This window comes from Vicia villosa, linkage group LG2 (assembly GCF_029867415.1).
Source record: "Vicia villosa cultivar HV-30 ecotype Madison, WI linkage group LG2, Vvil1.0, whole genome shotgun sequence".
Lineage (NCBI taxonomy): Eukaryota > Viridiplantae > Streptophyta > Magnoliopsida > Fabales > Fabaceae > Vicia > Vicia villosa.
The window spans coordinates 131,190,036-131,215,110 of NC_081181.1; the positions used below are offsets into that span (position 1 = coordinate 131,190,036).

The window sequence follows — 25,075 nt, forward strand, 5'->3', positions numbered from 1 at the left end:
ATCCTCCACCACCACTTACTAAGCAATGCAACATTGAACATCCCACAATGCTTCACCCTTAAACCCTCTCATTCTTCGGACGACAAACCGTATTCCAACCAATCTAATTCACCTTCTTCTCCACTTCCGAACCACCCCAAAGAAAACACCTTTGAATTTTGATAATCTCCTTAATAATTAATTTAGGAGCTTTAGAAAAAGAAAAAAGATATAAAGGGATACTAGACAAAACCGAATTTAAAAGTACCAATCTACCACCAATCGATAATTGTCTAAATCTCCAAGAATCCAATCTTCTTCGTAACTTAGAAACAACCGGTCTCCACATCTCCCGTCTTCTATGATTAACACCAACTGGAATTCCAAGGAAAGAAAAAGAAGAAGAACCCACCACACAATTAAGAAAAGACGAAGCCGATTGAACCAAATGTGGGTCCAAATTAACCCCCACCAACCGACTCTCTGACAAATTCACACGGAGACCGGAAACCAACTCAAAGCCCCTAAGGATGGCCTTAATACTCCAAAAATTATTCCTCGATCCATCACCAATTAAGAGTGTATCGTCCGCAAATTGAAGGATCTCAAAATGCAAATCACGGCCTACTTTGAACCCAACATAATCACCCAAACTCGAAGCTTTCGTCATCAAAGCCGACAACCCCTCCGCAACTAAGAAAAAAAGAAAAGGAGAAAGTGGATCCCCTTGACGAAGACCCTTAGAAACAATGAAATCTCTAGTCGGACTACCATTAACAATAATCGACATAGAGCTATTAAAAACTAAAGCTTCCATCCATTTCATCTATCTAGCTCCAAACCCCGTTCTTCTTAACAAAAATCTCAAATAGTCTCACGCAACACAATCATACGCCTTCTCAAAGTCAACTTTCACCATCATACACTCCTTATTATGTCTTTTCGCTATATCCAAAATCTCATTTACAACCAACACTCCGTCTAACATATTCCTTCTTGACACGAAAGCTGATTGACAATTCGATACTAACTTCCCAATCACCTTCTTCAATCTATGAGCAAGCAAATTTGCCAAAATACGGTACAAACTACCGATAAGAAAAATTAGTCTAAAATCATCCAAACTACTAGGATTCTCCACCTTTGGAATTAATGCAAGAAAAGAAGACGTGACTGCTTTAGGGGGTAACAAACTCAAAAAACTCATTAATACAATCCATAATATCATTTTTTTTAAAACAGCCAACAAACCTTGTAAAAGCCCATATTAAAGCCATCCGGCCCTGAACTCTTAGCCCCATCGGAATTCCATAAGACATCCCTCACTTCCTCCTCTGAAAATGGAACCTCAAGATTCAAAGAATCCTCCAAAGATAAATTGGAAAAAACAACTCCTTCTAAAATCGGCCTCCAAAAGGAAGTTTTGGAAAATCTTCTTACAAAATGGCTATGAACTTCTTCCTTAACCAACCCCACGTCATCCATCCAACCATCAACACAATTCAAGCCAATAAACGAGTTCCTTCTATTTCAAATTTTAGCGGCCTTATGAAAGAAACGAGAATTGGAATCATCTTCATTTAACCAAAGAGCTCTCGCCTTTTAGCGAAGAAAACTCTCCTTACGTTGCGCCACCTCCCACACTCTTTTAGAAGCCAAAGAACGATTAATGGCCAAAGCTTCAATGTCCACCGGATCATCACCCACCATAACAAAATCCAAAGCATTCAAATTTTTAAAAGCCTCCTCTTCTTGAAGATTCAAGAAACCAAAAACCTTCACATTCCACACCCGAAGTTTACCACGAAGATACTTCAATTTTTCTTTGAAAGAGTAGATAGATTTGTTACCTCTAGGAGAAGCAAGGCAATTAACTTGAGCAAAGGAATAAATATCAGCATGTTTAGTCCACGAAATAAAAAATTTAAAAGGCTTTGGACCCCAATTTCGATCGTTCCCCTTAAACCAAATAGGACAGTGATCCAAAAGCTCCATACTCCCAATACCTTGGTTTTAAACTTTCCAAAGTTCCAACAAGCCTTCAGAAAATAAAAAACGGTCTAGATGACTACTTGCCGCCCCATCAAGACTATACCACGAGAAAATCCTTCCAACTGCCCCCACATCCACAACCTTCATACTATTAATGAAACCGTTAAATTCCTCCATCTCTCTAAATTTAACTACCCTCGAATAGCCCCGTATCTCTTCCTCCGCTTTAACCGCATTAATATTCCCTCCCACAAACCATTCCCCCTCCGGGAACCTCTCATTGAAATTCAACAAATCACTCCAAAACCTCCTCTTCTTCTGAAAACAGCAAGCCGCATACACATTGATAACATAAATATTCACCCCCTTCCGAAAAACATTCAAACGGAGAAACCCTTCCCCCACAAAACTGAAATTCAAGTCAAACAAACCATGGCACCAAAGAGTAATCATACCTCCCGATCTACCATTTGAGGCTTTGAAACACCACTCCACATCCGAACCATCCCCATAACTCATAAACCAGCTTTTCATCAAACTTCTGTAACTTTGGTTCTTGGACAAGACAAAGCTCGAATTTTTCCTTCTTAATTAATTGATTGAAACGCTTTCGCTTCAATAAAGAACCACAAACCCGCAAATTATAAGAGACAACATTCATAAGGAAACAGATGAAGGTACTACCCGCTGAGAAAGAGAAATGCCATCCCTTGATTCCAACTCCTTAATTGCCTCCACATAAACCCCATCTTGCTCATTCCCAATAATTTCAAACGTTGTCGCCTTAGACCGCAGCTTCACCGCCACATCTTCTAAAAAAGTCTTTTTCAATCTTTCATTGACCTTCACCAGACACGAGTCTGAAATAGCTTCAGAAGAAACATCATCTTCCTGCGCTCCACTCCTTCCCAACGAACCAGACATAGCAGAAAGAGGCGGCCTTCGAGTTTGGACATCCTTTCTACGCAGAGGCTCGTAGAAGGATTTGGAAATATCTAGGTTTTGTCCTTCTGAACGTTCCCCAATCTGAAACGAATTTGCAATCCCAAACTTACACTTAGAGTGGGTCACACAAAAAGTTTGCGCAAAATCCATCCCCAACGTAGTGTAATTATCAGCAGTCCAAGGTGCATCACCCACAAAATGGGCCTTCCTTTTAACCAACCCAAGCCCTTTAATTGCCAAATCAAATTTGCCCAAGGTATCAGTAACTTGTTTCCGCACCTCCCTCCTCTTCTTACTCGCCACGTGTCCTCTACCCTTCCCACCAGACTTGGTCAAAACCTCGTTGGGACCCACCGCACCAGATTGCTTCAGCATACTATCTGTACCTACACCTGGCACACATCCAGACGACTCAGCATAACCCTCTTGGTGCTCCACCAAAATAGGACAAGATTCTCTCTCCAACAAAGGTTTATATGTACAGGACTCGTTTAGTTGTCTGGGTTTTCACCCAAACATATAACTATCCATGTAGTTAATATGACCTCCGTTTGTATCCTTTTCCCTGCTATTCCATCATATAATTGACATCTTTACCATTAAGATGTAGACATTATCTTCTTTCGTGATTATCTTGATGAGGAAATTAACATGAAATCTATGAAGCACAGACTTCGACACGAACACAGACATTCCGACACTGATATGTCCAAAATTTAAGACACCGACAGCAATATATATGTCATAGTATTTGAGTTTCATTTATTCATCTTATATTAAAAAATTAAAAAAATTCTTACCAAAATTAATGTCTTTAATTTTTCATTGATAACATTGCTTTAATATATGTTTAACCTTTTTAATTGTGCGTAAGATTTGTCTAAAAAATGTATAAAGTGTGTTGACAAAAAGAAAAACAATTTTTTTTAAAGAAAATTTGTCTAAACTATCTGACACATGTTGTATGAGTGTCATATGAATATCAGGCACCGATTCAAAATATCTCGAAACAAAGAATAAACTCAATTTTTTTAGGACACTTGGCTAACTTTTTCGACATGTGTCAAAACAAAGAAATAATTCTTATACAATTTTAATAATTAATATTGTTATGTATTTTAATTAGAATAGTTAAATTAATATTAAGTTCAATTTAAAAATAATTATAAATAAATAAATTATAATTATGTAAAATTATATTTAAATTATTTATAAGCAACTATTAAAATAAAAATAAATTGAATTAATTATAATTTTTTTTAATAATTTGTCAAAAAATAACTTATTCAAGTTAATTTGATTTTTTTTATTTCTTATCCCAACACAAAAATGAGTATCTTAATTGAAAAGAGAAAGTAAATGATGGATTGAAATGTTGCTAGTTCTTAGGGGAAAGGGTTGCTTTATGCGAGCTTGTTTACCACTCGAGCCCAAGTGTTTGGTTTAAGAGCATTTAATTTAATTGAGATGATATGAGTTTCTTCTAGTTTAATTAGTGGTTCTCGGTTTAAACTTAACATTAGTCATGCAGTAGTAGTATGGTTTTTGGTTTTTTTCTTTAAATACTCGTAGAATGGGTATCTTTTCTTTATATACTCGTACTATGTATTTTTGGTTTTTTTTTTTAAGAAATAAATAGTTAGACTTATGTCAAGATTTAGACCGTGAGATGAATCCAACGAACGAGATTGATCCAAAAGTGTGATACCTCTCCCGATGTGAATGTAGCAAATCTCGTATCGTCGTTTTAGGGGTTTAGGGTTTCAGAAGTTTGTTTATTTGTTAACATTTCACAATTTTGATCACATTACTTCTTAATTCACAGACATTTGTTTATTTTGAATACAATTTTTAATAAATGTTTTTTAAGTTTTAGTTACAGATTTATCCATAAATAAAGTTAGAAACTTGAAGAAAAGATTGGAAAAAGACGTGTTAATTTGGACAAAATCAACAATGAGACTAGGCTTCAAGATGTCGATTGGGTTTGCTCTCTTTTAGAATCTGAGATTGTTAAGTTCTTATCATATTCATCAATCACATGTTTCTTTGTTGATATTAGTCAATCTTACTTAATATTATAATTTTACTATTTGTAATACAATCGAGCTGGTAAACAAATCGGCAAGATCACTAGGTCATGATTCAAATGTATTAGATTGTAATTAAACTGCTCAAATAACTTAATTGTAAACAGTGTCAGTGTTATAATAGTAATACCAAAATTGACGAAGAAAATTGAGAGGTTTAACTATTATAGCAAGTGTCGTCTCAAGTTTTTGGAGGTTCTATAGAGGTTAACCTGAGTTTAACCATGGTAAAACAAAGAGTCTCTATTTAACCACGATTTTCCGTGATACATATTTATGAGGTCCTTTTTAGCCACAATTTAACTGTAACAAAGTTTGGATCCTACGTGTTAAGCTCATGTCTTGCACGTCCTAAAAAACGGCCCTGACTATAGTCCTCTGCATATAATATTCTTGTAATGTTTTAGAATGAGCTACACTTTGGGGTAAGTTCTTTTGTGTGTGGCTGAATATTGAAAGTGCATTTGAGGTTCTCCAATCCCAGTTTGCAATCATACGTAACTCGACTCAATTTTGGCACTTAGATGCACTCCAGCGTATAATGGATACATGTATCATATTACACAACATGATTGTTGAAGATGCTCAACGTATGGTGGAAACTTTGATTTTTATTATGATCATTTAGGCAATGGTACGAAAACATTGTCGGATGATTCTAATATTGATTTTCAAGAGTTTTTACATAAAAGATTTGATGTTCATGATAAACAAATTCATCGGCGTCTTCCACGAGACTGGATATAACACATATGATAACATTTTAGGAATGAGAATAACAACAATTAAAAATTATCTTAAATTTATCTTTTTCTTATATTTCGTTTTAGTGATGTATTTTTGCATTTATGCATTTTTTTAATGTAATTTTAATGAATTATTTGTGTTATTGTTTTATTTAATATATATTTTTTTTAATCTTATTTATTTTGAAAGTGTGTCTTTATAATGTATTTTGGTATATTTGAATAAATTTTTTAATTACATTTTATATAATATATAGTGGGATTTACATTTAGTGGAATCCATTTTAGATATTTTGATGAGTTAGATGAATATTTGAAAATTATAGAAGAATTGTTTGAATAACTGTAAAATATGAAATATTATAAAAAAAATTAAATAGTCCTATTTAAAGTACGATGAATGTGGGTGTTGTTATAAAAAAAAATTAATTTCTTAATTAAAAATGTTTATGCTTAAATCATTAAAAAAGAAACAAGGTGTATACATAACCTTACCAAAATTTTATTATTCACTAAATGATCATAGTAATGTGGAACCATCGTCAACATCCTAATCCCTAATATTGAATCTTTTTTATTTATATATTTGTAGGGCTGGATAGGAACCGAAAAACCGGCCCAATCCGCGATAATCGAAGTCAAAAAACTGAAATAAGTTGGATTTACAAGATTTTGTTGGTTTAACTGGCCCAAAACACTATTTCGGTCCGATTTAAAAAATTGAAACCGCGTGGAACCATATCCGCCCGACTGTTGTTATTATTTTATTGAGAGGTTGATTATTTACTTTCCCCGAAACCTAAATAAGGTTGGAGAAGAGATTTTAACTTAAATTATCAAACCAAACCCCATTAAACTGCATTTGGAGCTTCGAATATTTTTAACATTCCTAAAACGCACAAAACTAAAGTGGGAGCCCACTTGAAAAACTTCCACCACTTCACCAAACTCATAGAAGCTACCACGAAGCCTGCATTTGGAGCTTCTGAATATTCTTAACATTCCTAAAACGCACAAAACCAAAGTGAGAGCCCACTTGAAAAACTTCCACCACTTCACCAAACTCATAGAATCTCCCACGAAGCTTATCAAAGGAGATATAATTCACCTCTTTTGCTTGATCCACGCCAAAAGGATCAGACACATCGAACAAAAAAAATAGGTATGTAAAACAGGAGGAAAAGTAATGGAAAGATAAAAGAACACGAATACAAACAAGCAAAAATGAAAAAGAAAAAAAAAAGAGAGTAAAGAGAGCAAGTAGATACACTCACAAGTCACAATCTCAAGTAAATGCTAACTCGAAAGAAAAAACAGAATGACATGACAGAGAAAATGGAGAGAGAAATAGATGCGCGAGGGGAAAAAGCAAGTTGAAACATTCATTTACCCATAAGAATGAGAACACAAAAGAACTAAAGAAGAGGAGGACTGAGTATGTAGGAAAAAGGCATGCATGGGAAGAAAACAAACGACTATGCATGGTGGACAAGTGGCCAAAGAGCTTTGGAGAAAATTGCATGGAGAATAACTAATAGATTCTGATGGCATGATAAAGCAAAAAGAATGGGGATGAAAAACTAGAGAGAAGGTGGGCTTTCTCTCTCTAAATTGTCATTTTGAACTTGATTTACAATAAAATTGCTACTAAGCACTCCCTACAACCCCTTTTGAAAGAGGTTTTGCAACATTTCTCCTTGGATGGACAAGTTGTGTAAAGCATATATGTATAATTAGAGACACAAAACATTTCAAAGAGAGAAGAGGTTTACAATTTGTTACATGGAGAAAATATGAAGACATGCGATAACTTCCGAGATGAATGTTATGTTAGTTGAACAGGTGTTATGGTTAGTTGAACATACAACTTCAGTGATGAATTTTATGGTTAGTTGAATAGGTTTTATGGTCAGTTGGACATACAGCTGCATCAAATAGCTTTTTGTTGATTGTGCATGTAATATACAAATTACAACCAAGTCTTATTCATGCTTATTCCACTAAGTGAAGTCAGCACAATCACAAAAATATGCACATTAAGTGATAAAATTGAATTTGTGATTTAATCCCACAGTAATATACACACATTAAGTGATAAAACTGAATTTGTGATAACTAATTAAGTGGTAAATCTGTATTTTGGATTAACCCCAACAACATAATCTCAATGAAAATTCATTGTTTAGTAGCCTCTTGCTAAATGTACTCATTTTAAAGATGTACTCATTTTAAAGAAATCTCAAACCGCAAAGTTTTAACTATCGTTAACTAATTTTCAAGGGTGTGGACAACGAGAATACACTTTAAACAGCTAACAGAATATTCGTTTTGTGTTTTGTATGGTCACGTCTCATTACGAAATCAGAAACCAAGTCATTGATATACATATCTCTTGTGTTTCTGCTTATTGGTTCTCAAAAAGATTGAAAGCATTTATTGGCATTCCGAGAGCATGCTTTAGATTTGGGAATGAAAGGAATATGCAAAAATCAAAATAAAATGCAAAGAGACAAAACACAAATATTGACCGCTGAACCCATTTTTGATTGTTTAGAATAGTACGTCAACATTGCACAAAAGATACATTTAACATTCCTCCACTTGTTTGGCTTTTAGATGCGTTTGGTGGTCTAAGGAACCTGATGCTCCACCAAGAAAAATAACATACTGACGAAAGTAAAATGCAATTTTCATAAATAAATTTTACAAACCAGGGGCCATCAAAGCATTGATAATATATTTCAAACGGGGCTTGGAATTTGTCGAGCATGCTTTACATACAGCGGGGGAAAAAGGTTTGACCCACATACCCACCAGACATTGCCCTCCTCACATTAGACTCAAATATCTTTGGGTTATCTCTCAACACAGCAGCTGCATCATGATTCAGGGGATCCTCGTAATTCGGCTCCTGCATACAATTACAAGATTAGATTGGATAAAAATTTCAAATACCAAAAACCCCTGATAAGTAAAAAAGCAGAGCCATACCGTAAAGAGATGATACAGGCCATAGATAACAGTATTTATATTCAGGACAGGTTTCCAGTCTTCTCTTAAGATATTGAGACACACATTCCCTTCCAAGTCAATATTTGGATGGTAGACCTGCAAATATAATATGCAGGTACAAATAAATTCACTACATTGAAACAGAATATGAAAGCAAGGCCTAAGAAACCCAAAAGCATGAACCATAGTTTAAAATAATGAAAAGTCCATCCTACCTTTGTCTTGCACTTCACCTTGGGTGCTTCATGTGGATAGATGGGTGACACATGGAAGGAAAACAAAAAAGTGCCGCCTCTGTAACAAAAAATACAACAAAGTGGTAATTAATGAGATTTCCTCTGGTTCTTCGGTGAGGGTATAGAATAAAGATCCTACTAGATTATACATTTAATTTAGCATTTAAAGATAAAATCAAAACAAACAAAGAAACATAAGATGAAGACAGCATAGGGACATCAATGCCTTAAACAAGAGTAAGTTAAGCTACAAGTAGAAAATAACGAACACACATGGAAACTTCCTTACAGGTAATATCCATCATCAGGTCGAATTAAAACTTCGAAGTTCATGAGGTCATCTTTGCCATTGGGGAATTGCATGGTGCAAGATTTTGGTAGATTCAGCTCACTGATATCTGAAATTTGTAACATCCACAGAAAAAACTTTTATAACAATAAATTGGCGGAAAATATAGTTCAAATAAAGGTTTAAAAAAGACAAGAAATGTCTCAGAGCAGTAACTAAAAATACTCCAGCTTTAGAAACCATATCATATTCCAACTAGTGAACTTAAAACTCTTAACAAGACAGCAGTTCACATGTCTGCAGCAAAGTATGTAGATATTAATATATCAAGCTGGCTAATGGTCAGTCAGATGAATTTCTAGTTCATCCAGAAAAGAAGTTCCCGACCATAAAAATCACTAATAAAATGCAGAGAAAGTTATTGAGAATAAATTCCATATTCTCGAGATAAAATTCTTTAAGAATACTGGGAAGGGAAACACACAACCACCCAAGAAACAAAAAAAGCAATAACATAGTTTCCCCACCCCCAAATTTAATTCACTCAACAACTAAGCTATACTCCAAGCAAAAGACCATTCACAGTTCAAGGCCACCGGAATAGAAGAAATTCAGACAACGAATCATTATTTGCTTCTCCAATTTTAGTTTGCCATGAGAATACATTGTTTCGAATTTAAAATCCTTCAACAACAAAACCTATCTGGTCCCTATCATCTACAAAGTAGGTGCGGAACTTACTGCAGATTTTCAAAATAAGTTATTCAACCCTAAACTAATTCATCTCCCAGATTCTTACTACCAAAATCTCACTTGTTCCCTCTTATCTCTAACTCATTTCTCTTTGTGCCTTGTCCAAAATTATAATAAAACAAGTTATATCTGCTTTCGAAACATTTACCCATCTGATGCAATGCTATTAATTGGTGATGGTGGTTCATGGCAGATAAGATTGCAGCCTATAGCAGAAACATGGAGGTTTTAATAAAAGTATACACACACGAGAAGTACACACAAAAACCTGCAGAATTTAACACAATAGAAAGAACTAATAACCTTCAAGAGCAATAAACTAGACAGAGGAGAGTGACAAAGAATAAATATACATAAATAGGACAAAGATGAGAAGGACAAAGAGAAACATAGACAGTGATCAAGATTCAAGACTCGTAAAATATTAAATTGAAGAAAAAGGGTAAAGTGAATAGAATCGGCCAATCATCAAAGAGCTGCTGTTAGCTGATGAATGATTTGTTTGCTAGAGATGGTAGACATGTGGAAACAGGTGAGTCTGAGCATTTGAGGTAAGAGCAAAGGCATGCGAAAGAGAATAGACAGAAACAACATGCACGTGAGTAGGGGAAGGGATTTAGGTTTAACATGTCACTGGTCTTTTTTTTCCCGGACAATATAATTTAAAATAAGTAACCAACGTCCATCGATGTCTATTTTCCAAGGTGACTTAGCCTCTATTTCCTCCATGGCTCCCAGAACTGTCATGCATGCCATAAAGATAGCGTCCACCAGAGGCCAAAATGTGAAAGACGCCACTCCATTACCATATATGGTGTTTAGTCAAAAACCCACCATGCCTTTGACAATACTAAGTTGACAGGTGTAACTTGATTCAAAGAAACTGAATGAAGTTAATGATAGTTCACAAAGCAGTGAACCCATAAACTTATCTTCTGTAGTCAAATTAAACAACGACTTTGATTCTTACCCCCATCCTCTCCAACCACACCCTAATGCCCAAACAATCAAGCCCCCACGAAATCCTTGCTCTGGCATCCACAGATTAACCTTTATTTTCCCCCTTTCCCTCTCAGTTACCCTTTTCAAATATTCTTCTGTGGGTAGGGTGGGGTAGGGTAGGGGAAAGTGCCACACAAATTCAACATGATGAAAAACACCAAAAAAAGAAAGAATTTAATAAGAAGAAAACCTTTGTGAAGACGCAGCTCGCCAGCACTTTGCTTCTTAACAGGAACTCCATTACTGGTATTCTCTGCAAGTTCTCTTTGTTTTTCCTTTACTTTAAATAGTTTAATCATATTCCTACAACAACCACATCAACTCCAGCATTAGAACTCTTCACAGAAAAAAAAAATTCACAACTTCCATACAATAAAAACACAAAAAAAGCTATCTCCCCTGTTAAAACCAGATGTTGCCCTAATCTCAACCAAATTCATTATAATGATTAAAACTGCTTCATTCATAGCTTATGCATTCAAATTCAAACATCAATTATCTTTGAAGCCACAAATATTCAAAAACCTAACATCAAAAAAACATCTACTTTACACGTTTAACTTAACCCTACTCTACCAAAGATCATATCAAACAATCCATAGAAACTAAAATCATAGACAACAATAAGATTATGAATAATAGGGCACCGATTCAACAATAGGGCACCACGATCTAACAGGCAAAAAGTAAATCCACGGTCGAAACGACGGAATGAAAGATGAAAATAAACTAAGAATTAGGTTGAAGTTGTTGAAACAAAAAAAAGAGAATCAGAAACCCTAGAAAGGGATCGAGAAATCTGAGGGAATAAGATTAGCGTGAAAGAAACGAACCTGAGCTGTGCGGTCTTCTCTAAAAACCAAACCAATGGGGCTAACTCTATTTTCTATTGAGTCACGAAATTCCTTTCTACCGCTCCCTTCTCCAATATATATACTATAATCTCTAACCAAAATATTATCTTTATTTTCTCTAGTATATTTTATTTTGTTACAATCACCTTAATTAATGGATATATCAGATTTAGATTTTTAAATATTAATCAAGATTTTATAAAATATTAATAAATATTGTGATTTATTCGTTAGATTTTTTTGGTGAGTAATTTTTTTGATGAGTTAACATTTTCTCAAGAATTTGAATGAAATCGATATTGCATTATGTTATCGTGATATTATTGTTATTGCTATTATTAATATTTAAGATGTGGGTGTGATTTTTATAATTATATGTTTTTTATTACATTTTTGTTTAGTATATTATTATAATATTTTCATAATTAAGAAACAATAATTTTTTTAAAATATGAATTATTCGAAATAAGATTATGTTTGGTTAGACTAAAAAATAACTTTTACCTTTTTAATTCATATTAATTAAAAGGTTTTGCTGACTTTTAGTTTTTGGTCTTGCTAACAAGTGTCTCAAAACACTCTTTAAACATATTAAATAAAGAAAATATTCTTTACCAAATTATATAATTTTTTATAATGAGAAGAATTAAATATGAATTTTTTAAAATTTAAAAGATAATGATAAAAGTAATGCAAATCTCGACTTAAAAATCAAATTTTGAGTTTCTTTTTTTTCGAGAAACTCTTTATAACGTTCTAAACATGTTTGTACAATAATCATTCAAAAATATACATCGATTTAACAGTAGGGACTAAAACTACATGCATAATAATTTTATAGGGATCAAAATATGTGATTTTTCTTAGGTGCTAAAAATGAAATTTGAGATATTTATATGGACCAAAAACATACTTAACCCTAGATTTTAACCCTAGTTTTTCTAAAAAGCGTTTGTATGCTTTTACACTTGGATAATCAATTTACAATGAAATAAGATACAAAAGTTGACTAAGACAATTTGTAGATGTTTTAAATTGGCTGTATTTTGTGGCAAAACTCTCCTGATTGAATGCATGTGGAATTATGCATGATTGTATGTTTGAGTTAGCACAAATACTCACAGGATGTCATGCTCGATGTCATGGCATCTTTGTCTGTCAGCAGTAGCTGTTATTTTTAGTTGTGAGGTTTCCTTATTTATCTCAGGACGCTATTTAGGAAACTATATATTGTGTGCTGTAGATTTTGTGCTAAAATATCTCGAATTACAGCTTTCGTAAACACCCTGAGGTTGTGGAAATTAGGTTAAAGTGGTTAACCCTAATTTATGTGTGGAAGGCCCATGGCCCAAGTCTTTCTGCTTGCTGACTATAAAACGACTGCAAATCCTACTTTTAGAGGCAGAGTTATTAAGCGTAAAGATCATTATACTCTATGTGTTTTCACTGTGTGTGTTTCTTGTGATCCAAACAATTATCATATAGATGGTTGCTTTGGAGTAGTATCTGATCGAAGAGTTTGTGTATTGTGAAGAACCGTAGTTTTGTAGCTGTTTCTTGTGATCCAAGCAATTGTCCTTGATGATTGCGTTGGAATAGGTTGTGTGTATTTATTCTCACTATAAGCTTTTAAGCACGAGTGTGTGTCTCTTGATTGAAGCTTTTAAGCAGATCAAGGTGTGTTTTTGAAGAGTGTCTTCTCTCTGTAATTGTTTATGTTTATTTCTAATCACTGCTGTGATTGAGGGGGAGTGAGTGGAGATACTCAGGTCTAGGAATAGGTTGGAATTGCATTGGGTAGTTTTAAGTGAGGAGTTGTAAACGGGGGAGTTTAACTCCGAATTAATTCTGCTTATATTGGATTCCCTCCCTGGCTTGGTAGCCCCCAGAGTAGGTTGTTTGAACCGAACTGGGTAAACAATTTTGCGTGTTCTTTATTGTTTTTATGCTGGTCTGTTATAATTATCTATGTTGTGTGATTGTGGATGTCATAACATCCAGTAAGACATCGAGCGTGTGTTACTAGAATTTTCAATTGGCATCAGAGCAGGCACCCTGCCTGTTTACATCTGGGTGAGATCTAGGGACAATAAAATTCTGGTACTATGAACAAGAATAAAGAAAAGACTACACAATATATCAAAGCACTAACGAGTGCTTGTGAATCTGATGACGATTCTAGTGAAGATGAACTGACCTTTGATGAGCTTGCAACTTTCTACAAAGAGCTATATGTCAAAAGCACTGAAGTATGTAAACAAGTGGAGAAGCAAAAGATGCTCATAAAGGAATTGGAAACTGAAAAGAAAGAACATTTTGCAACCATAGAGTTACTCAATGGTGAAATCAGCATGCTAAACTCCTAGATGGATCAAATGTCAAAATCTGTCAGAATGTTGAATTCTGGAACTGACTCCCTGGAAGAAATACTGCAAATAGGACAGAGATCAGGAGACATGTCTGGAATAGGATTTGTGGGAAGATCAGAATCCATCTTAGGACTCAAGAGTCCAAAACCTGAAGTCCACATACCAATTCGGATGTCAAGACCTATGACACAACATCATAAGAACAAAAGGCCAAATCATACTAGGAGGAAATTTAATAAATGGATATGTCACTACTGTGGAAAAGTTGGCCACATAAAACCGTTTTGCTTCAGACTGTATGGCTATCCTAATCAGTTACTCCAAAAGGAACCTAAGCAGAACACCTCTGTCAAGAAACAACAATGGGTACCTAAAGGTACTGCCTTAATGGCTCACACTCCCGTGCGGGTGTCATCAAAAGAAGACTGGTACTTTGATAGCGACTGCTCAAAACACATGACATGTACAAAGAATCTGTTGGTAGATGTCACTCCTCATGCCTCTAACTATGTAACGTTTGGGGATGGAGAAAAAGGAGAAATCCAAGGGATTGAAACACTGTAATATCCTGAAGGTCCCAATCTGAATAATGTTCTTCTTGTAAAAGGACTAACTATGAATCTAATCAGCATCAGTCAACTGTGTGACCAAGGCTTCAATGTCAAATTCACTCAGAAGGAATGTATCGTCATAAATGAAGAACATAAGGAAGTCATGAAGGGCTCTAGGTCTAAAGAAAATTGTTACTTATGGGAACCTAGTCTCTCAAATTGTTCCTCTAAAGACTTTATGACCAAGGAAGAGATTGAGGAAAATCATCAAGAAAGATCAGTAAAAAATGTAGCTGGAGATATGAATGAATCAGATAAAGACACATTCGCCAGCGATCTCACGGCCAGAGAACTTGCTACTATTCTCTCTGAAAACTATCAAAGAAATGAGAGACTGTATGCAAGAATGTTGGAGGATAGAAATGCATACACTCTCCTTCAAGAAGAAAACATAAACCTTTACTCAAACATTGATGTTCTGGAAGGAAAGTTGTTGAACTCATCTCACAACAAAAATTTAAAAGTAAGAAATAAGACTTACTTGATGGAGAATACAATGCATAATTAAAAGATGCAACATAAAAGAAAACATCAAGAAAGGAGCGCATATACCCCATATAAGAGATGTTATCAATGTGGCAGGACAGATCACTTGAAGTCCACATGTCCTGAAGCTCAAGCTCTCACCAGAAGGATGATCTATCAACAAAGAAACTCGTTAAAAGCTAAGCCATATCTCCTCGAGCTAAGTGATGAGATTGAGCATCCAAGTTCAATATCAAATACAAAGATCTCAGGAAGAAAAATAAACAGTGTAAAGAGGAGAAGACCATATCAAACATCTAGAACTTGGTATGAAAGGAAAGCTAGAAATGGATACGAGGAATAAGGGATAGTCAAAACCTTCTTTGTAAAAAATAAAGGTGAAAAACTAATGATGTCTGAATACAATGTCACTTAGGATGTCATGACATTGCATTGTGACAATCTTAGGGGTACTAACATGTCAAAGAAATCTACCCATCTCATCAGAACCAAGCATGTGGATACTATATATCATCTCCCAAGGAACCTTGTAATTAATAAAGTTTCTACCGTGAAGCATGGAATCCCTGAGCTACCAAGTGCAGACCTCCTTTAGGAAACTATATATTGTGTGCTGTAGATTTTGTACTAAAATATCTCGAATTACAGCTTTCGTAAACATCCTGAGGTTGTGGAAATTAGGTTAAAGTGGTTAACCCTAATCTATATGTGGAAGGCCCATGGCCCAAGTCTTTATGCTTGTTGACTATAAAACGACTGCAAATCCTACTTTCAGAGGCAGAGTTATTAAGCGTAAAGATCATTATACTCTCTGTGTTTTCACTGTGTGTGTTTCTTGTGATCCAAACAATCATCATATAGATGGTTGCTTTAGAGTAGTATCTGATCGAAGAGTTTGTGTATTATGAAGAACCGTAGTTCTGTAGCTGTTTCTTGTGATCCAAGCAATTGTCCTTGATGATTGTGTTGGAATAGGTTGTGTGTATTTATTCTCACTCTTCAGGTCGGGTCACTGACAGGGCTACTTGTAGGGGCCTGTTGTCCGGCGAATTCCCTTCGTCAGAGTTTCTGTGGTCGTCCCTTCGGGAAGGTTCCCCTTTCTGTGTGTATTTTGAAAGTCGACCTTCCTTGATCAGTGTTTCAATAGCGTCCTTGAGGTGAATGCAATCCTCGGTCATGTGTCCATGGCTCCTGTGGTATTTGCAGTACTTGGACTTGTCGGTTCCTGGCCTCGCGGGGTTTGACTTCGGGGGTCTGATGTTCGACTTTTTGAAGTCAGTGTTTTGGCATTCGGCTAGGATCCTTTCCCGTGAGGCGTTCAGCGGGGTATATTCGTTGAAACGACCAGAAGGTCCCCGGCGTTCTTTGATGTCGAGAGACCTGTCGTCTTTCCTTCTCTCGTGCTCGCGCCTCGAAGTTGAGGGCTCATGGTTTGAACTGCGAGCGGCGTCGTTGTCCCGTGACGCTCTCGTGGTAGCAGCTTCTGCTTCCTCATATCTGATGAAGGCCTGAGCCTTACGAAGGAGGGCATTCATGGAGTGGACTTCCTCAATCTTGATGGCCTTTTTGAAGTCGCTCCCGGGGAGGAGCCCTCGTTCGAGTAGGTACCTCTTCATGTAGTCCGCGGTCTGCACTTGGACAGCTTCTTTGTTGAACCTGTCGAGGTAGTCTCTCAAAGATTCGTTGGTACCTTGGATTACTGCCTCAAGATTCGCTTCTGATTTCGGTTGCCGACGAGACACGGTGAAGTGGCTTAGGAAAAGATCCTTCAGTTCAGTCCAGGAGTGGATGGAGTTAGGGGGCAGATTCCTGTACCAGTTCATCGCGCCTTTCCTTAGCGTGGTCGGAAAGATGCGGCATTTGATGGATCCTCGTACCACATGGTAGTCCATGACAGCTTCGATGCTCCTTATGTGGTCATCGGGGTCGGTGGTCCCGTCATAGTGGTCCAAGGCTGGTGGTTTTTCCATCCCCCGGGGGAGACGAACACGCCGGATTTGCTCGGACAAGGGACTGCGGAAATCTTCTTCATCGCTAGGCTCAGGGGAGTTTGAATGTCTGCCCCGCTGGGATTTAGTGCGTGCTTTGCCCGAGATTTTGCGGTTGTCTTTTGGAGAATGCTCGCGGACTTTCTGCACGGCTTTGGAGGGGCCTCGGTGCTCCTGCTCGGGTGAGAGACTCTTGGCTTCAGTGGTTTCAGGTCTCCGATTCTTTCGAGATGGAGAGCGGGAATAAGACCGCTGGCGCCGGTTTCTTCTCGAGGGGGAGCGAGACCTAGATGGACTGCGCTTGCGATTTCTCCTCGGAGGAGACCGCGAAGAGGAATAGGAACGTGACCGATGGCGTCTCCGTTGGGGGGAGCGATATCGTCGCTTCCTTTCCAGGTCGTGGATGCGGTCGCCCTGTAGGCGGATGAGGCGGTTGGTTTTCTGCAGCTCCTTGAGTAGGAGGATGGCGGTTGGATCAGCGCCCTCGGGAATGTTGATATGTTCCTCCTCGTCTGGGCTACGGCTTCTTCGTCTGCCAGAGGTGTGGGTGAACGAGGAAGCGGGTTGCCCGTCTCGGGTATCAGTTTCATTCACCACTTGGAGCTGGTCTGGTTCAGTCTGGGGCTGGGTCTGCCCGTCTTCCCCGTTTTGAACTTGTCCTTCAGGATGGGTTTGTTCGACGTTCTGGACTTGTTGAAGGTCGTGCACATGTTGAATGTGCTGAATCTGTTGCCTCTGTCCGGCAAAAGCACGTTCTTGCCGACGGCGATTCGTCAGTTCGCGGCTGGAATCTTCAATCAGTTGTTCCAGGACGAAGGGATCAGGACTAGGTATGTTGTTGTTGGCCATGACGATGGTGAAAGGTTATGCTTTGATCTTTGTTAAAGAAGGGGGAGCAAGGTTCCCATAGACGGCGCCACTGATCGTACCTGATCAGGAGAATCGTCAAGGCGCAATATCTGGCTTGAAGAACAAGATGGGGGGGGTACCTGCAAGGTTCTCCGATGCTTAAGTCATTAGCTATCAGAGAATGAGGTTTAGAGTTAAGAATAGAATACCTGGCCCTCTAGTGAAAGAGGGTATTTATAACCCCCAGCGCTGGGCCAAGGTTCCCTAATTGGGCCAAATCCAACTGGAGGCCCACGTGCTAGGGAACTGCCAGAACGTCCCATGCTAGGGCTGAGTCAGCAGGAGACTCACGTTCCGGATGATCATAGCGTAGGGTTCGGAGGTGGTTGACCGAATCCCTCGCTGCGTGACGCGTGGTCTTCGTGCGTGGATAACTCTTTGACGGTTATCCAGTAAGTGGGCCCAAAGGTTTGGGCCTGCTCGGCCAGAGTCTTCGCGAAGGGCAGCCCTTATCCGTTGTCCAGTATTTGGGCCCAAGGGAATTGGGCCTGCTCGGCTGGTAACAAGGGTTGGGCCTGCTCGGCCCATACCAGAACAGTAACCATAATACCCCTCTAAATATGTAGTCACCTTGACTGGATCATTAATTGCCCCACCATAATTCTTTTGGTTGTCCTATCATTCACTAGCCGAATAATTTTGAATGGAGATTTTCTATTATGGTGTCCATTTTTGTCGCAAGATGGACAAATAATATGCATATCATCATTCTCAACCTTATAAATTACCTTTTAAGCCAGACTTTACCAATAACAAGCTCATTTAGATCAACCTCAACACAAATAAACGCGTTGGGATCAGCTTTGATAGGTTTCCCCATTATTTATGTCATTATTAACAAGAATATTTTATCATAAAACACCAATGTTCAATTAACTTTAGTCAAAGATGGCTTGAATTCTTAACTCGAACGAGACACCACAAAATAATGACTTAATTGAAGGATTTAATAAAATATAATATATATAAATTATAGCTTATTATTATTATAGAGTAGTCAAGAATAATTACAATGGTGTACCTTGTAGGATTTGAGAGAGTGCCGTCAAAAAAGTGATATGAGAGGATTACTACCCTCATTGCCGTTTAGGATTTCAGAATATGTTAATTGTTTAACGGGGCAGCACTTAAATAGCTAAACGGTTGATGGCAGAGACCTCTCATTGGACTAAGCTGAATGGTTCAATCCATCACAGTTCATTCAGGCACAAAACTCAATCAAATAATTCATCAATAATTAGTGTTTAATAATATTGACCATAACAAAATTAATTAATAATTAATTTTTTAAATATATATTTAACTAATTAAATAATTAATCTAACAATATCCCACTTAGATGCAATAATTAATTATTAAAAATATTAATTTTAGTGTTAGAATATCAATAATAGTCAAATCACTAATCAATCGAAAGAGAAGTAAATTTCAACGTTGCAAATATTGTATCTGATAGAGAAGACAAATCATACAAGTTAAAACTCACAACTTATATATAGAATGATGAACTTATAGTAACATATTTAAATTAAAAGTAATATTTTATTAAAGAATGGACTGAACATTTGAAAATGATATTGATAAACTCTCATTAACCCAAAATATCAAAGACTTACTCATGTGTATAAGTTTGTGGTCAGTGATTTTACTAATGAGTTTTCAAATTAAAGGTCATAGAATATTCACATGTCTAATAATAGTAATTACATATAGGCATCCCTATTACGAAAGTAATTACATTTAATCATAACACAATATTATTGCATGATAAAGAATTATTGTGCATTTTCCAACAAGAGTGACATAAACATAATATTATGATACTTCTGAGATTAAGAGAATAATATATATATATATATATATATATATATATATATATATATATATATATATATATATATATATATATATATATATATATATATATCGGTATAGTAGAAAAAGACTTCTTAGAGTAATTATGTATTTTGAAGTCATAAAATTAGTGTTTTACGACACAAAAATTACGACAGTTACTTGATAACTGTCGTAATAGGCATATAGAGACAGTGATTACGACAGTTGACACCAACCGTCCCTAAAATTTGTCACGACAGTAAAATTAACCGCCTTAATACTCCTTTCGCGACGGTAAAACACCCGTCGCGCCCCTTAACCTTTCATAATCACCAAAAGCTATATCACGACGGTAACATTAACCGCCTTTAGACTCCTTTCGCGATGGTAAAACACTCGTCGCGGATGTATTTTCTCTCTCCCACTTGTGTTTTCTAACCACCACATGTTAAAAATACGATTTAATACCTTTTAGTTTAAAAAATATAATTGCAATAATTTTTTAATTTAAAGTACCCTTTAATACTATTTGTAATTAAAAATTATCTAATTTTTAATAATTAGCTTATAACAATTTTTTTAACTTCAAGACTAATAAATTAATTGAATAAAAAAATCATTCAGATAACTATAACAATTAACAACCTCTTTCTAAAACTAAAGTTAGTGGCACAAAAACATTTTCAAAATTTAAAAATAAACTCATTTAAAATATAGCTAACTCAAATGGTTAACAATTTAGACTAATTTATAAAATACTGGAAAGTACGTCTTTCCCTTAAAAATATTACCCAACCAATTTTTTATTTTTATTTTTATTAAAAGTGAACCCTAAAGGCGCTGCGATCTTTCTCATCGTCTCTCAAATCATTCCTGTAACCTCATTCCTGCAAATCATTCCTATAAATCAATTCTCATTTTCGCACCTCTAACCTCGTACAACAATAGAACCTTATCATCTTCGCACTTCTTCCTCTGATTATCATCACCATGTTGGGTTCCGTCGAATCCGATTCTTCATCTTCTTCTGCTCCCGCAGTTCACATCATCTACGGCGAAAAGCCTTAGGAAGAGGAGCCTAAGGCTCACGACATCCTAACCCTCATTTCGGTTTTTGGCAGGTTCCTCGTTCTCTCCACTTCATGAATTCTAATTTTATTTAGGTTATGATTCTATTTGATTTTGGTGAAATTGATTTTAGTTGTAAGGAAGTTGAATCTAAAATGATTTTTATGAATTCATATTGTTTGGGTATTTTAGATTGAATTTACTTTTGCTTGTAATTGAATATGCATATAATTTTTTTTTAAAGTCAAAATTGGGTTACTCTCATCATGTTGATTAATGCTTCAGCTTATAATTGATGGTAGGATTTCAAAATCAAGTTGATTCGAGTAATGGTTATTGCAGTGAAAATGTTGAGAGGGTTTTGACAAGAAAAGCTTCATGGTGATGATAATCAGCCATGATGAACACGTACAACAATAGAATCGAAGAACCCAAGAACCTTGATTTTGCAAGAGAGAAGAATCTTCCACAGAATAATCACTTATTCCTGGTATAAATAATTTGCTAATATTTGATTCACCGTTTTGATTTTGATTTAGCGTATAAATTTCAATTCGTCGATTTTGATGCAACATGTTAGTGTTTGAAGAACTAGTCTTGAGTGGTTGCTGATAAAAAATACCGTGAGTGTTGAAAGGTGTCTTTTACTTTTGTTAATTGCTCTAATTATGATCCTGTATTGATTCTGAATTGGTAACTACATTGATTCAGCACTCAGGTGGAAAAGAACTCAGAATTGGTGTTATTTGAAAGATATATCCTCACTAATTATGATCCTGAATATGCTATACTGCAACTCTTTCTAAATAATTAATCTGCAATGGTTATTAGTATTTTGATAAATGCTTCGTGGATAATTGTGGATTGATGATGATAATGAAGCATTTTTTTAATAATTATGGATAAATGCACTTCTAATAGAACAACTTATAATGTTGCATTGTAATAGAAATAAGAATTCAAATTGTTGTGATATTGAGATTATGTTTCAATCAAAGTTCAAATTGTTGTGAAATTGAGATTTTGTTTCTATTTGTAGTCTATAAGTTCAATATGAGCTATTTTTTATCCATTATTATTCATTAAACCACACTTTGTCTCTAATGGGTTTTTATAAAGGTTAATGATCAAGTTGGACTTTCACAAAATTCCTCGTCTCAGAAGAATCAAACTGATTTGATGCTTTTTTCACGTTTATTGGATGATGAAAGAAGTCTTGGGTTAGCAGGCATCAAATGGGTATTTAATATTATTTTAAAGCACTTCAATGTTTGTTATTTTTTCTTAATTTTTGTATTCAACTTATCTATTATGTTAATGCGACTCTTTGGGACCTTTGATCTTGGCATGCCAACAAAGAAATGCATTGACAGAAGCTGATTTGGAGCTTTTAACTCCAAACATGATTGTATCCAGATTTATTGTCTTAAATTACTAAACATGTAATTAATTGAAAATACATAGTACGTATCTCACCATATACATTGTTAAATAGTTAGTTTAATTATATTGGTAGATGATTTTTTTTATTTGCATGTATTTGCAGGGTGGAATTCTGCTAGGTCCATTGACATTTGGGAAGAAACACAAACTACCTGCACCACATATTCTCATCATGTATGCTTGACAAAAAATCATCGACGACGCAGACAAAGTCTGATTCGGTCAATTCCTTGTCTTTCGAGGGAGTCGCACTATCAATAACAACATTTTTTATTTCAGTGCACATCCTTGCCGAACTCAAACTCAAACTGAGATGGTAGCAGCCACATTCAACGACATAGCCGCGTGGGTTCTACTTGCTTTAGCAATCACAGTAGGAGGAGGTGGTGTTGACAGAGAGATAACGTATAACTAAATTCGAACTCTTTTGTATAATTAAATTATAAAACATTATATGATTTTCAATTACAGGAGCTGACTTATAACTAAGGTTGACAAGTAAATTTTTTTTTTTGCAGAAATTCCTCGTATATCCATATTGAACTATATTGAACTGTACACGCTGATGAAGATGGTTTTTTCAAAATCCAGGTATGCTAAAGGCTCATTAAAAATGTAAATACTAATATACCATCACACCTAATATTGAAAATTGTTTATGAAGAAATATGACAAATACATCTTCATAATAGAGATATATGATATTGCTGAGAAAACCATGCTAAACTTTTTGTACTAAGAAAGCATAACTACCTTTTGTGTTTTTTCTCTATATATTATTAAGAATTTGTGAATATTTCTTAACTTTAAATCATAATCCACACTGAGAACTTTTAAATTAATATATAAAAAGTACATGTACAATACACTATGCGATGGAAATTACTTTAAATTACAATCCAGTGAGAACTTTAAAATAGGTTGCTTCAAGACTAAATGTGACATGAGCATGTTCTTTTAATCCTTAATAATTATATAATAAAAATAGACTGCATTTCATATTTTATTTCACCTTAAGTAAATATTAATCATTTGGAATTGTTAAAACTATGATTAGATATTTGGAATTGTTTTTATTTTCAATGCCACTTGTTTCATACTATCATCATACTGTTTTTATATTGTTACCATTCATATTAAGTTTATATTCATGATTTGAAAAAATAGCTATTCTTGTTCATGATATTAACATTGACTTGATAATTCTGTCTAAGTTATGTGTTTTAGTTTTGTTCTTTATCATTCCACTTTTTTTCTTTTTCATTTTCTTTATATCATAAAAGATTATCTTAAAACATGAAGGTTTGTCATAGAAATGTTAACTACTTACACTCTAATTCTTTTTAAATGTCTCGTTATATTTTAGGTTTCCGCCACTCTGTCAAAGTTCGGAAATTGAATCTGGTACCAACCCCTGCTCGTGAAAATGATAATGAAAATAATACATGATTGGATTCATCCAGGTGGAATTATTAACTGGTCTGGGTATAATATTTCATTAGTAACGTGTTAGTTTATTTTAGAGATACAAAGTGTAAATTTTATAAAGGTGAATCATTAGTTGGCTTGGATATACACTTGTATTTTTTAATGAATAATTTTACATACTTATAATATTTTATTATTATTTAAATTCTTTTAATATACTGGATAAATGTGTTATTTGGTTAAATACATAACTTTTAATTGGTAAGATAATTATTTAAATAAAAGAATATATTATAGACAAATAATACAATAGATAAAAATTAATAATGGCTTAAACTGTTGTCAAATGTAAAAATTAAATAATAAGTGGCGTTTTAAACCGTTACCAAATAAATTATACCTAAACTTTATAAATTAAATTACGACGGTTTAAACTGTTAGGATATCACATTCACGACGGTTTTATACCGTCGCAATCAACAATGAAAAGAAATTTCAAAAGGATATTCACGACGGTATCGAACCGTCGCAATTTCCACTTTATGTCAATTTCAGCCCGTCATGAAAGATTGATGCGACGGTTTTGGCAACCGTCGCGAAACAGCTTGGGGACACACGTTTCTGCGACAGTACAACAACCGTCGTAGATAGCAAATTGTGGCGGTTTTAACCGTCGTAGTCTGCCAAAATAACCGTCGCAATCTGCAAATATTCTTGTAGTATGTCATACTTTATAGTGCGCGCAAGAAAAAAGATAATATCATATTATATAATTGTGTACATATGCACTTCCACTAATTCAATATTTATAAATATGATAAGGATTTATGAGAGTCGACTAATATTAAATACTTTGATTATATTTAAACAATGAGATACTAATTTGATTTAGTTTTAGTGCAAAACTATATAGAGAAGTGGTTGTATAATCATTAGAGCTTTACAAACTCAACCATATATTTTGCACATAAATAGAATATATCATAATTTAAATAATTTCATATGAAAGAGTACGATGGCCATATAAAAAGAAGTTTAA

General features: G+C 35.3%; 3 protein-coding genes and 1 long non-coding RNA gene across 5 annotated transcripts; 1 reads left to right on the plus strand and 3 right to left on the minus strand.

The window, feature by feature from the left end:
* Positions 1–853: 853 nt before the first annotated feature.
* On the minus strand, positions 854–2,483 carry LOC131650016 (uncharacterized). The gene is made up of 5 exons (XM_058919759.1): positions 2,427–2,483; positions 2,056–2,289; positions 1,622–1,938; positions 1,231–1,504; positions 854–1,120 (listed from the first exon to the last, which is right to left on the minus strand). Exons 1-5 carry the CDS (start codon positions 2,481–2,483, stop codon positions 854–856), a joined length of 1,149 nt encoding a protein of 382 aa, XP_058775742.1.
* A 5,792-nt stretch (positions 2,484–8,275) lies between these two features.
* LOC131652130 (NEDD8-conjugating enzyme Ubc12) lies at positions 8,276–12,003 on the minus strand. 2 transcript variants are annotated; one of them, XM_058921908.1, is made up of 6 exons: positions 11,878–12,003; positions 11,235–11,347; positions 9,290–9,398; positions 8,980–9,058; positions 8,744–8,860; positions 8,276–8,663 (listed from the first exon to the last, which is right to left on the minus strand). In XM_058921908.1, the coding sequence occupies exons 2-6, from the start codon at positions 11,341–11,343 to the stop codon at positions 8,526–8,528; spliced, it is 552 nt and encodes a 183-aa protein (XP_058777891.1). In that variant the 5' UTR covers positions 11,344–11,347; positions 11,878–12,003; the 3' UTR covers positions 8,276–8,525. The 2 variants fall into 2 exon arrangements, with proteins under 2 accessions (XP_058777891.1, XP_058777892.1); XM_058921909.1 differs by lacking the exon at positions 11,878–12,003 and adding an exon at positions 11,692–11,845.
* A 3,498-nt stretch (positions 12,004–15,501) lies between these two features.
* On the minus strand, positions 15,502–18,201 carry LOC131650017 (uncharacterized). Its single transcript, XM_058919760.1, has 3 exons — positions 17,242–18,201; positions 16,574–17,130; positions 15,502–15,517 (listed from the first exon to the last, which is right to left on the minus strand). The coding sequence occupies exons 1-3, from the start codon at positions 18,199–18,201 to the stop codon at positions 15,502–15,504; spliced, it is 1,533 nt and encodes a 510-aa protein (XP_058775743.1).
* A 2,730-nt stretch (positions 18,202–20,931) lies between these two features.
* On the plus strand, positions 20,932–22,907 carry LOC131646808 (uncharacterized). Its single transcript, XR_009297636.1, has 3 exons — positions 20,932–21,218; positions 21,508–21,655; positions 22,285–22,907. It is a non-coding gene; the product is annotated as an uncharacterized LOC131646808 (long non-coding RNA).
* Positions 22,908–25,075: the final 2,168 nt, after the last annotated feature.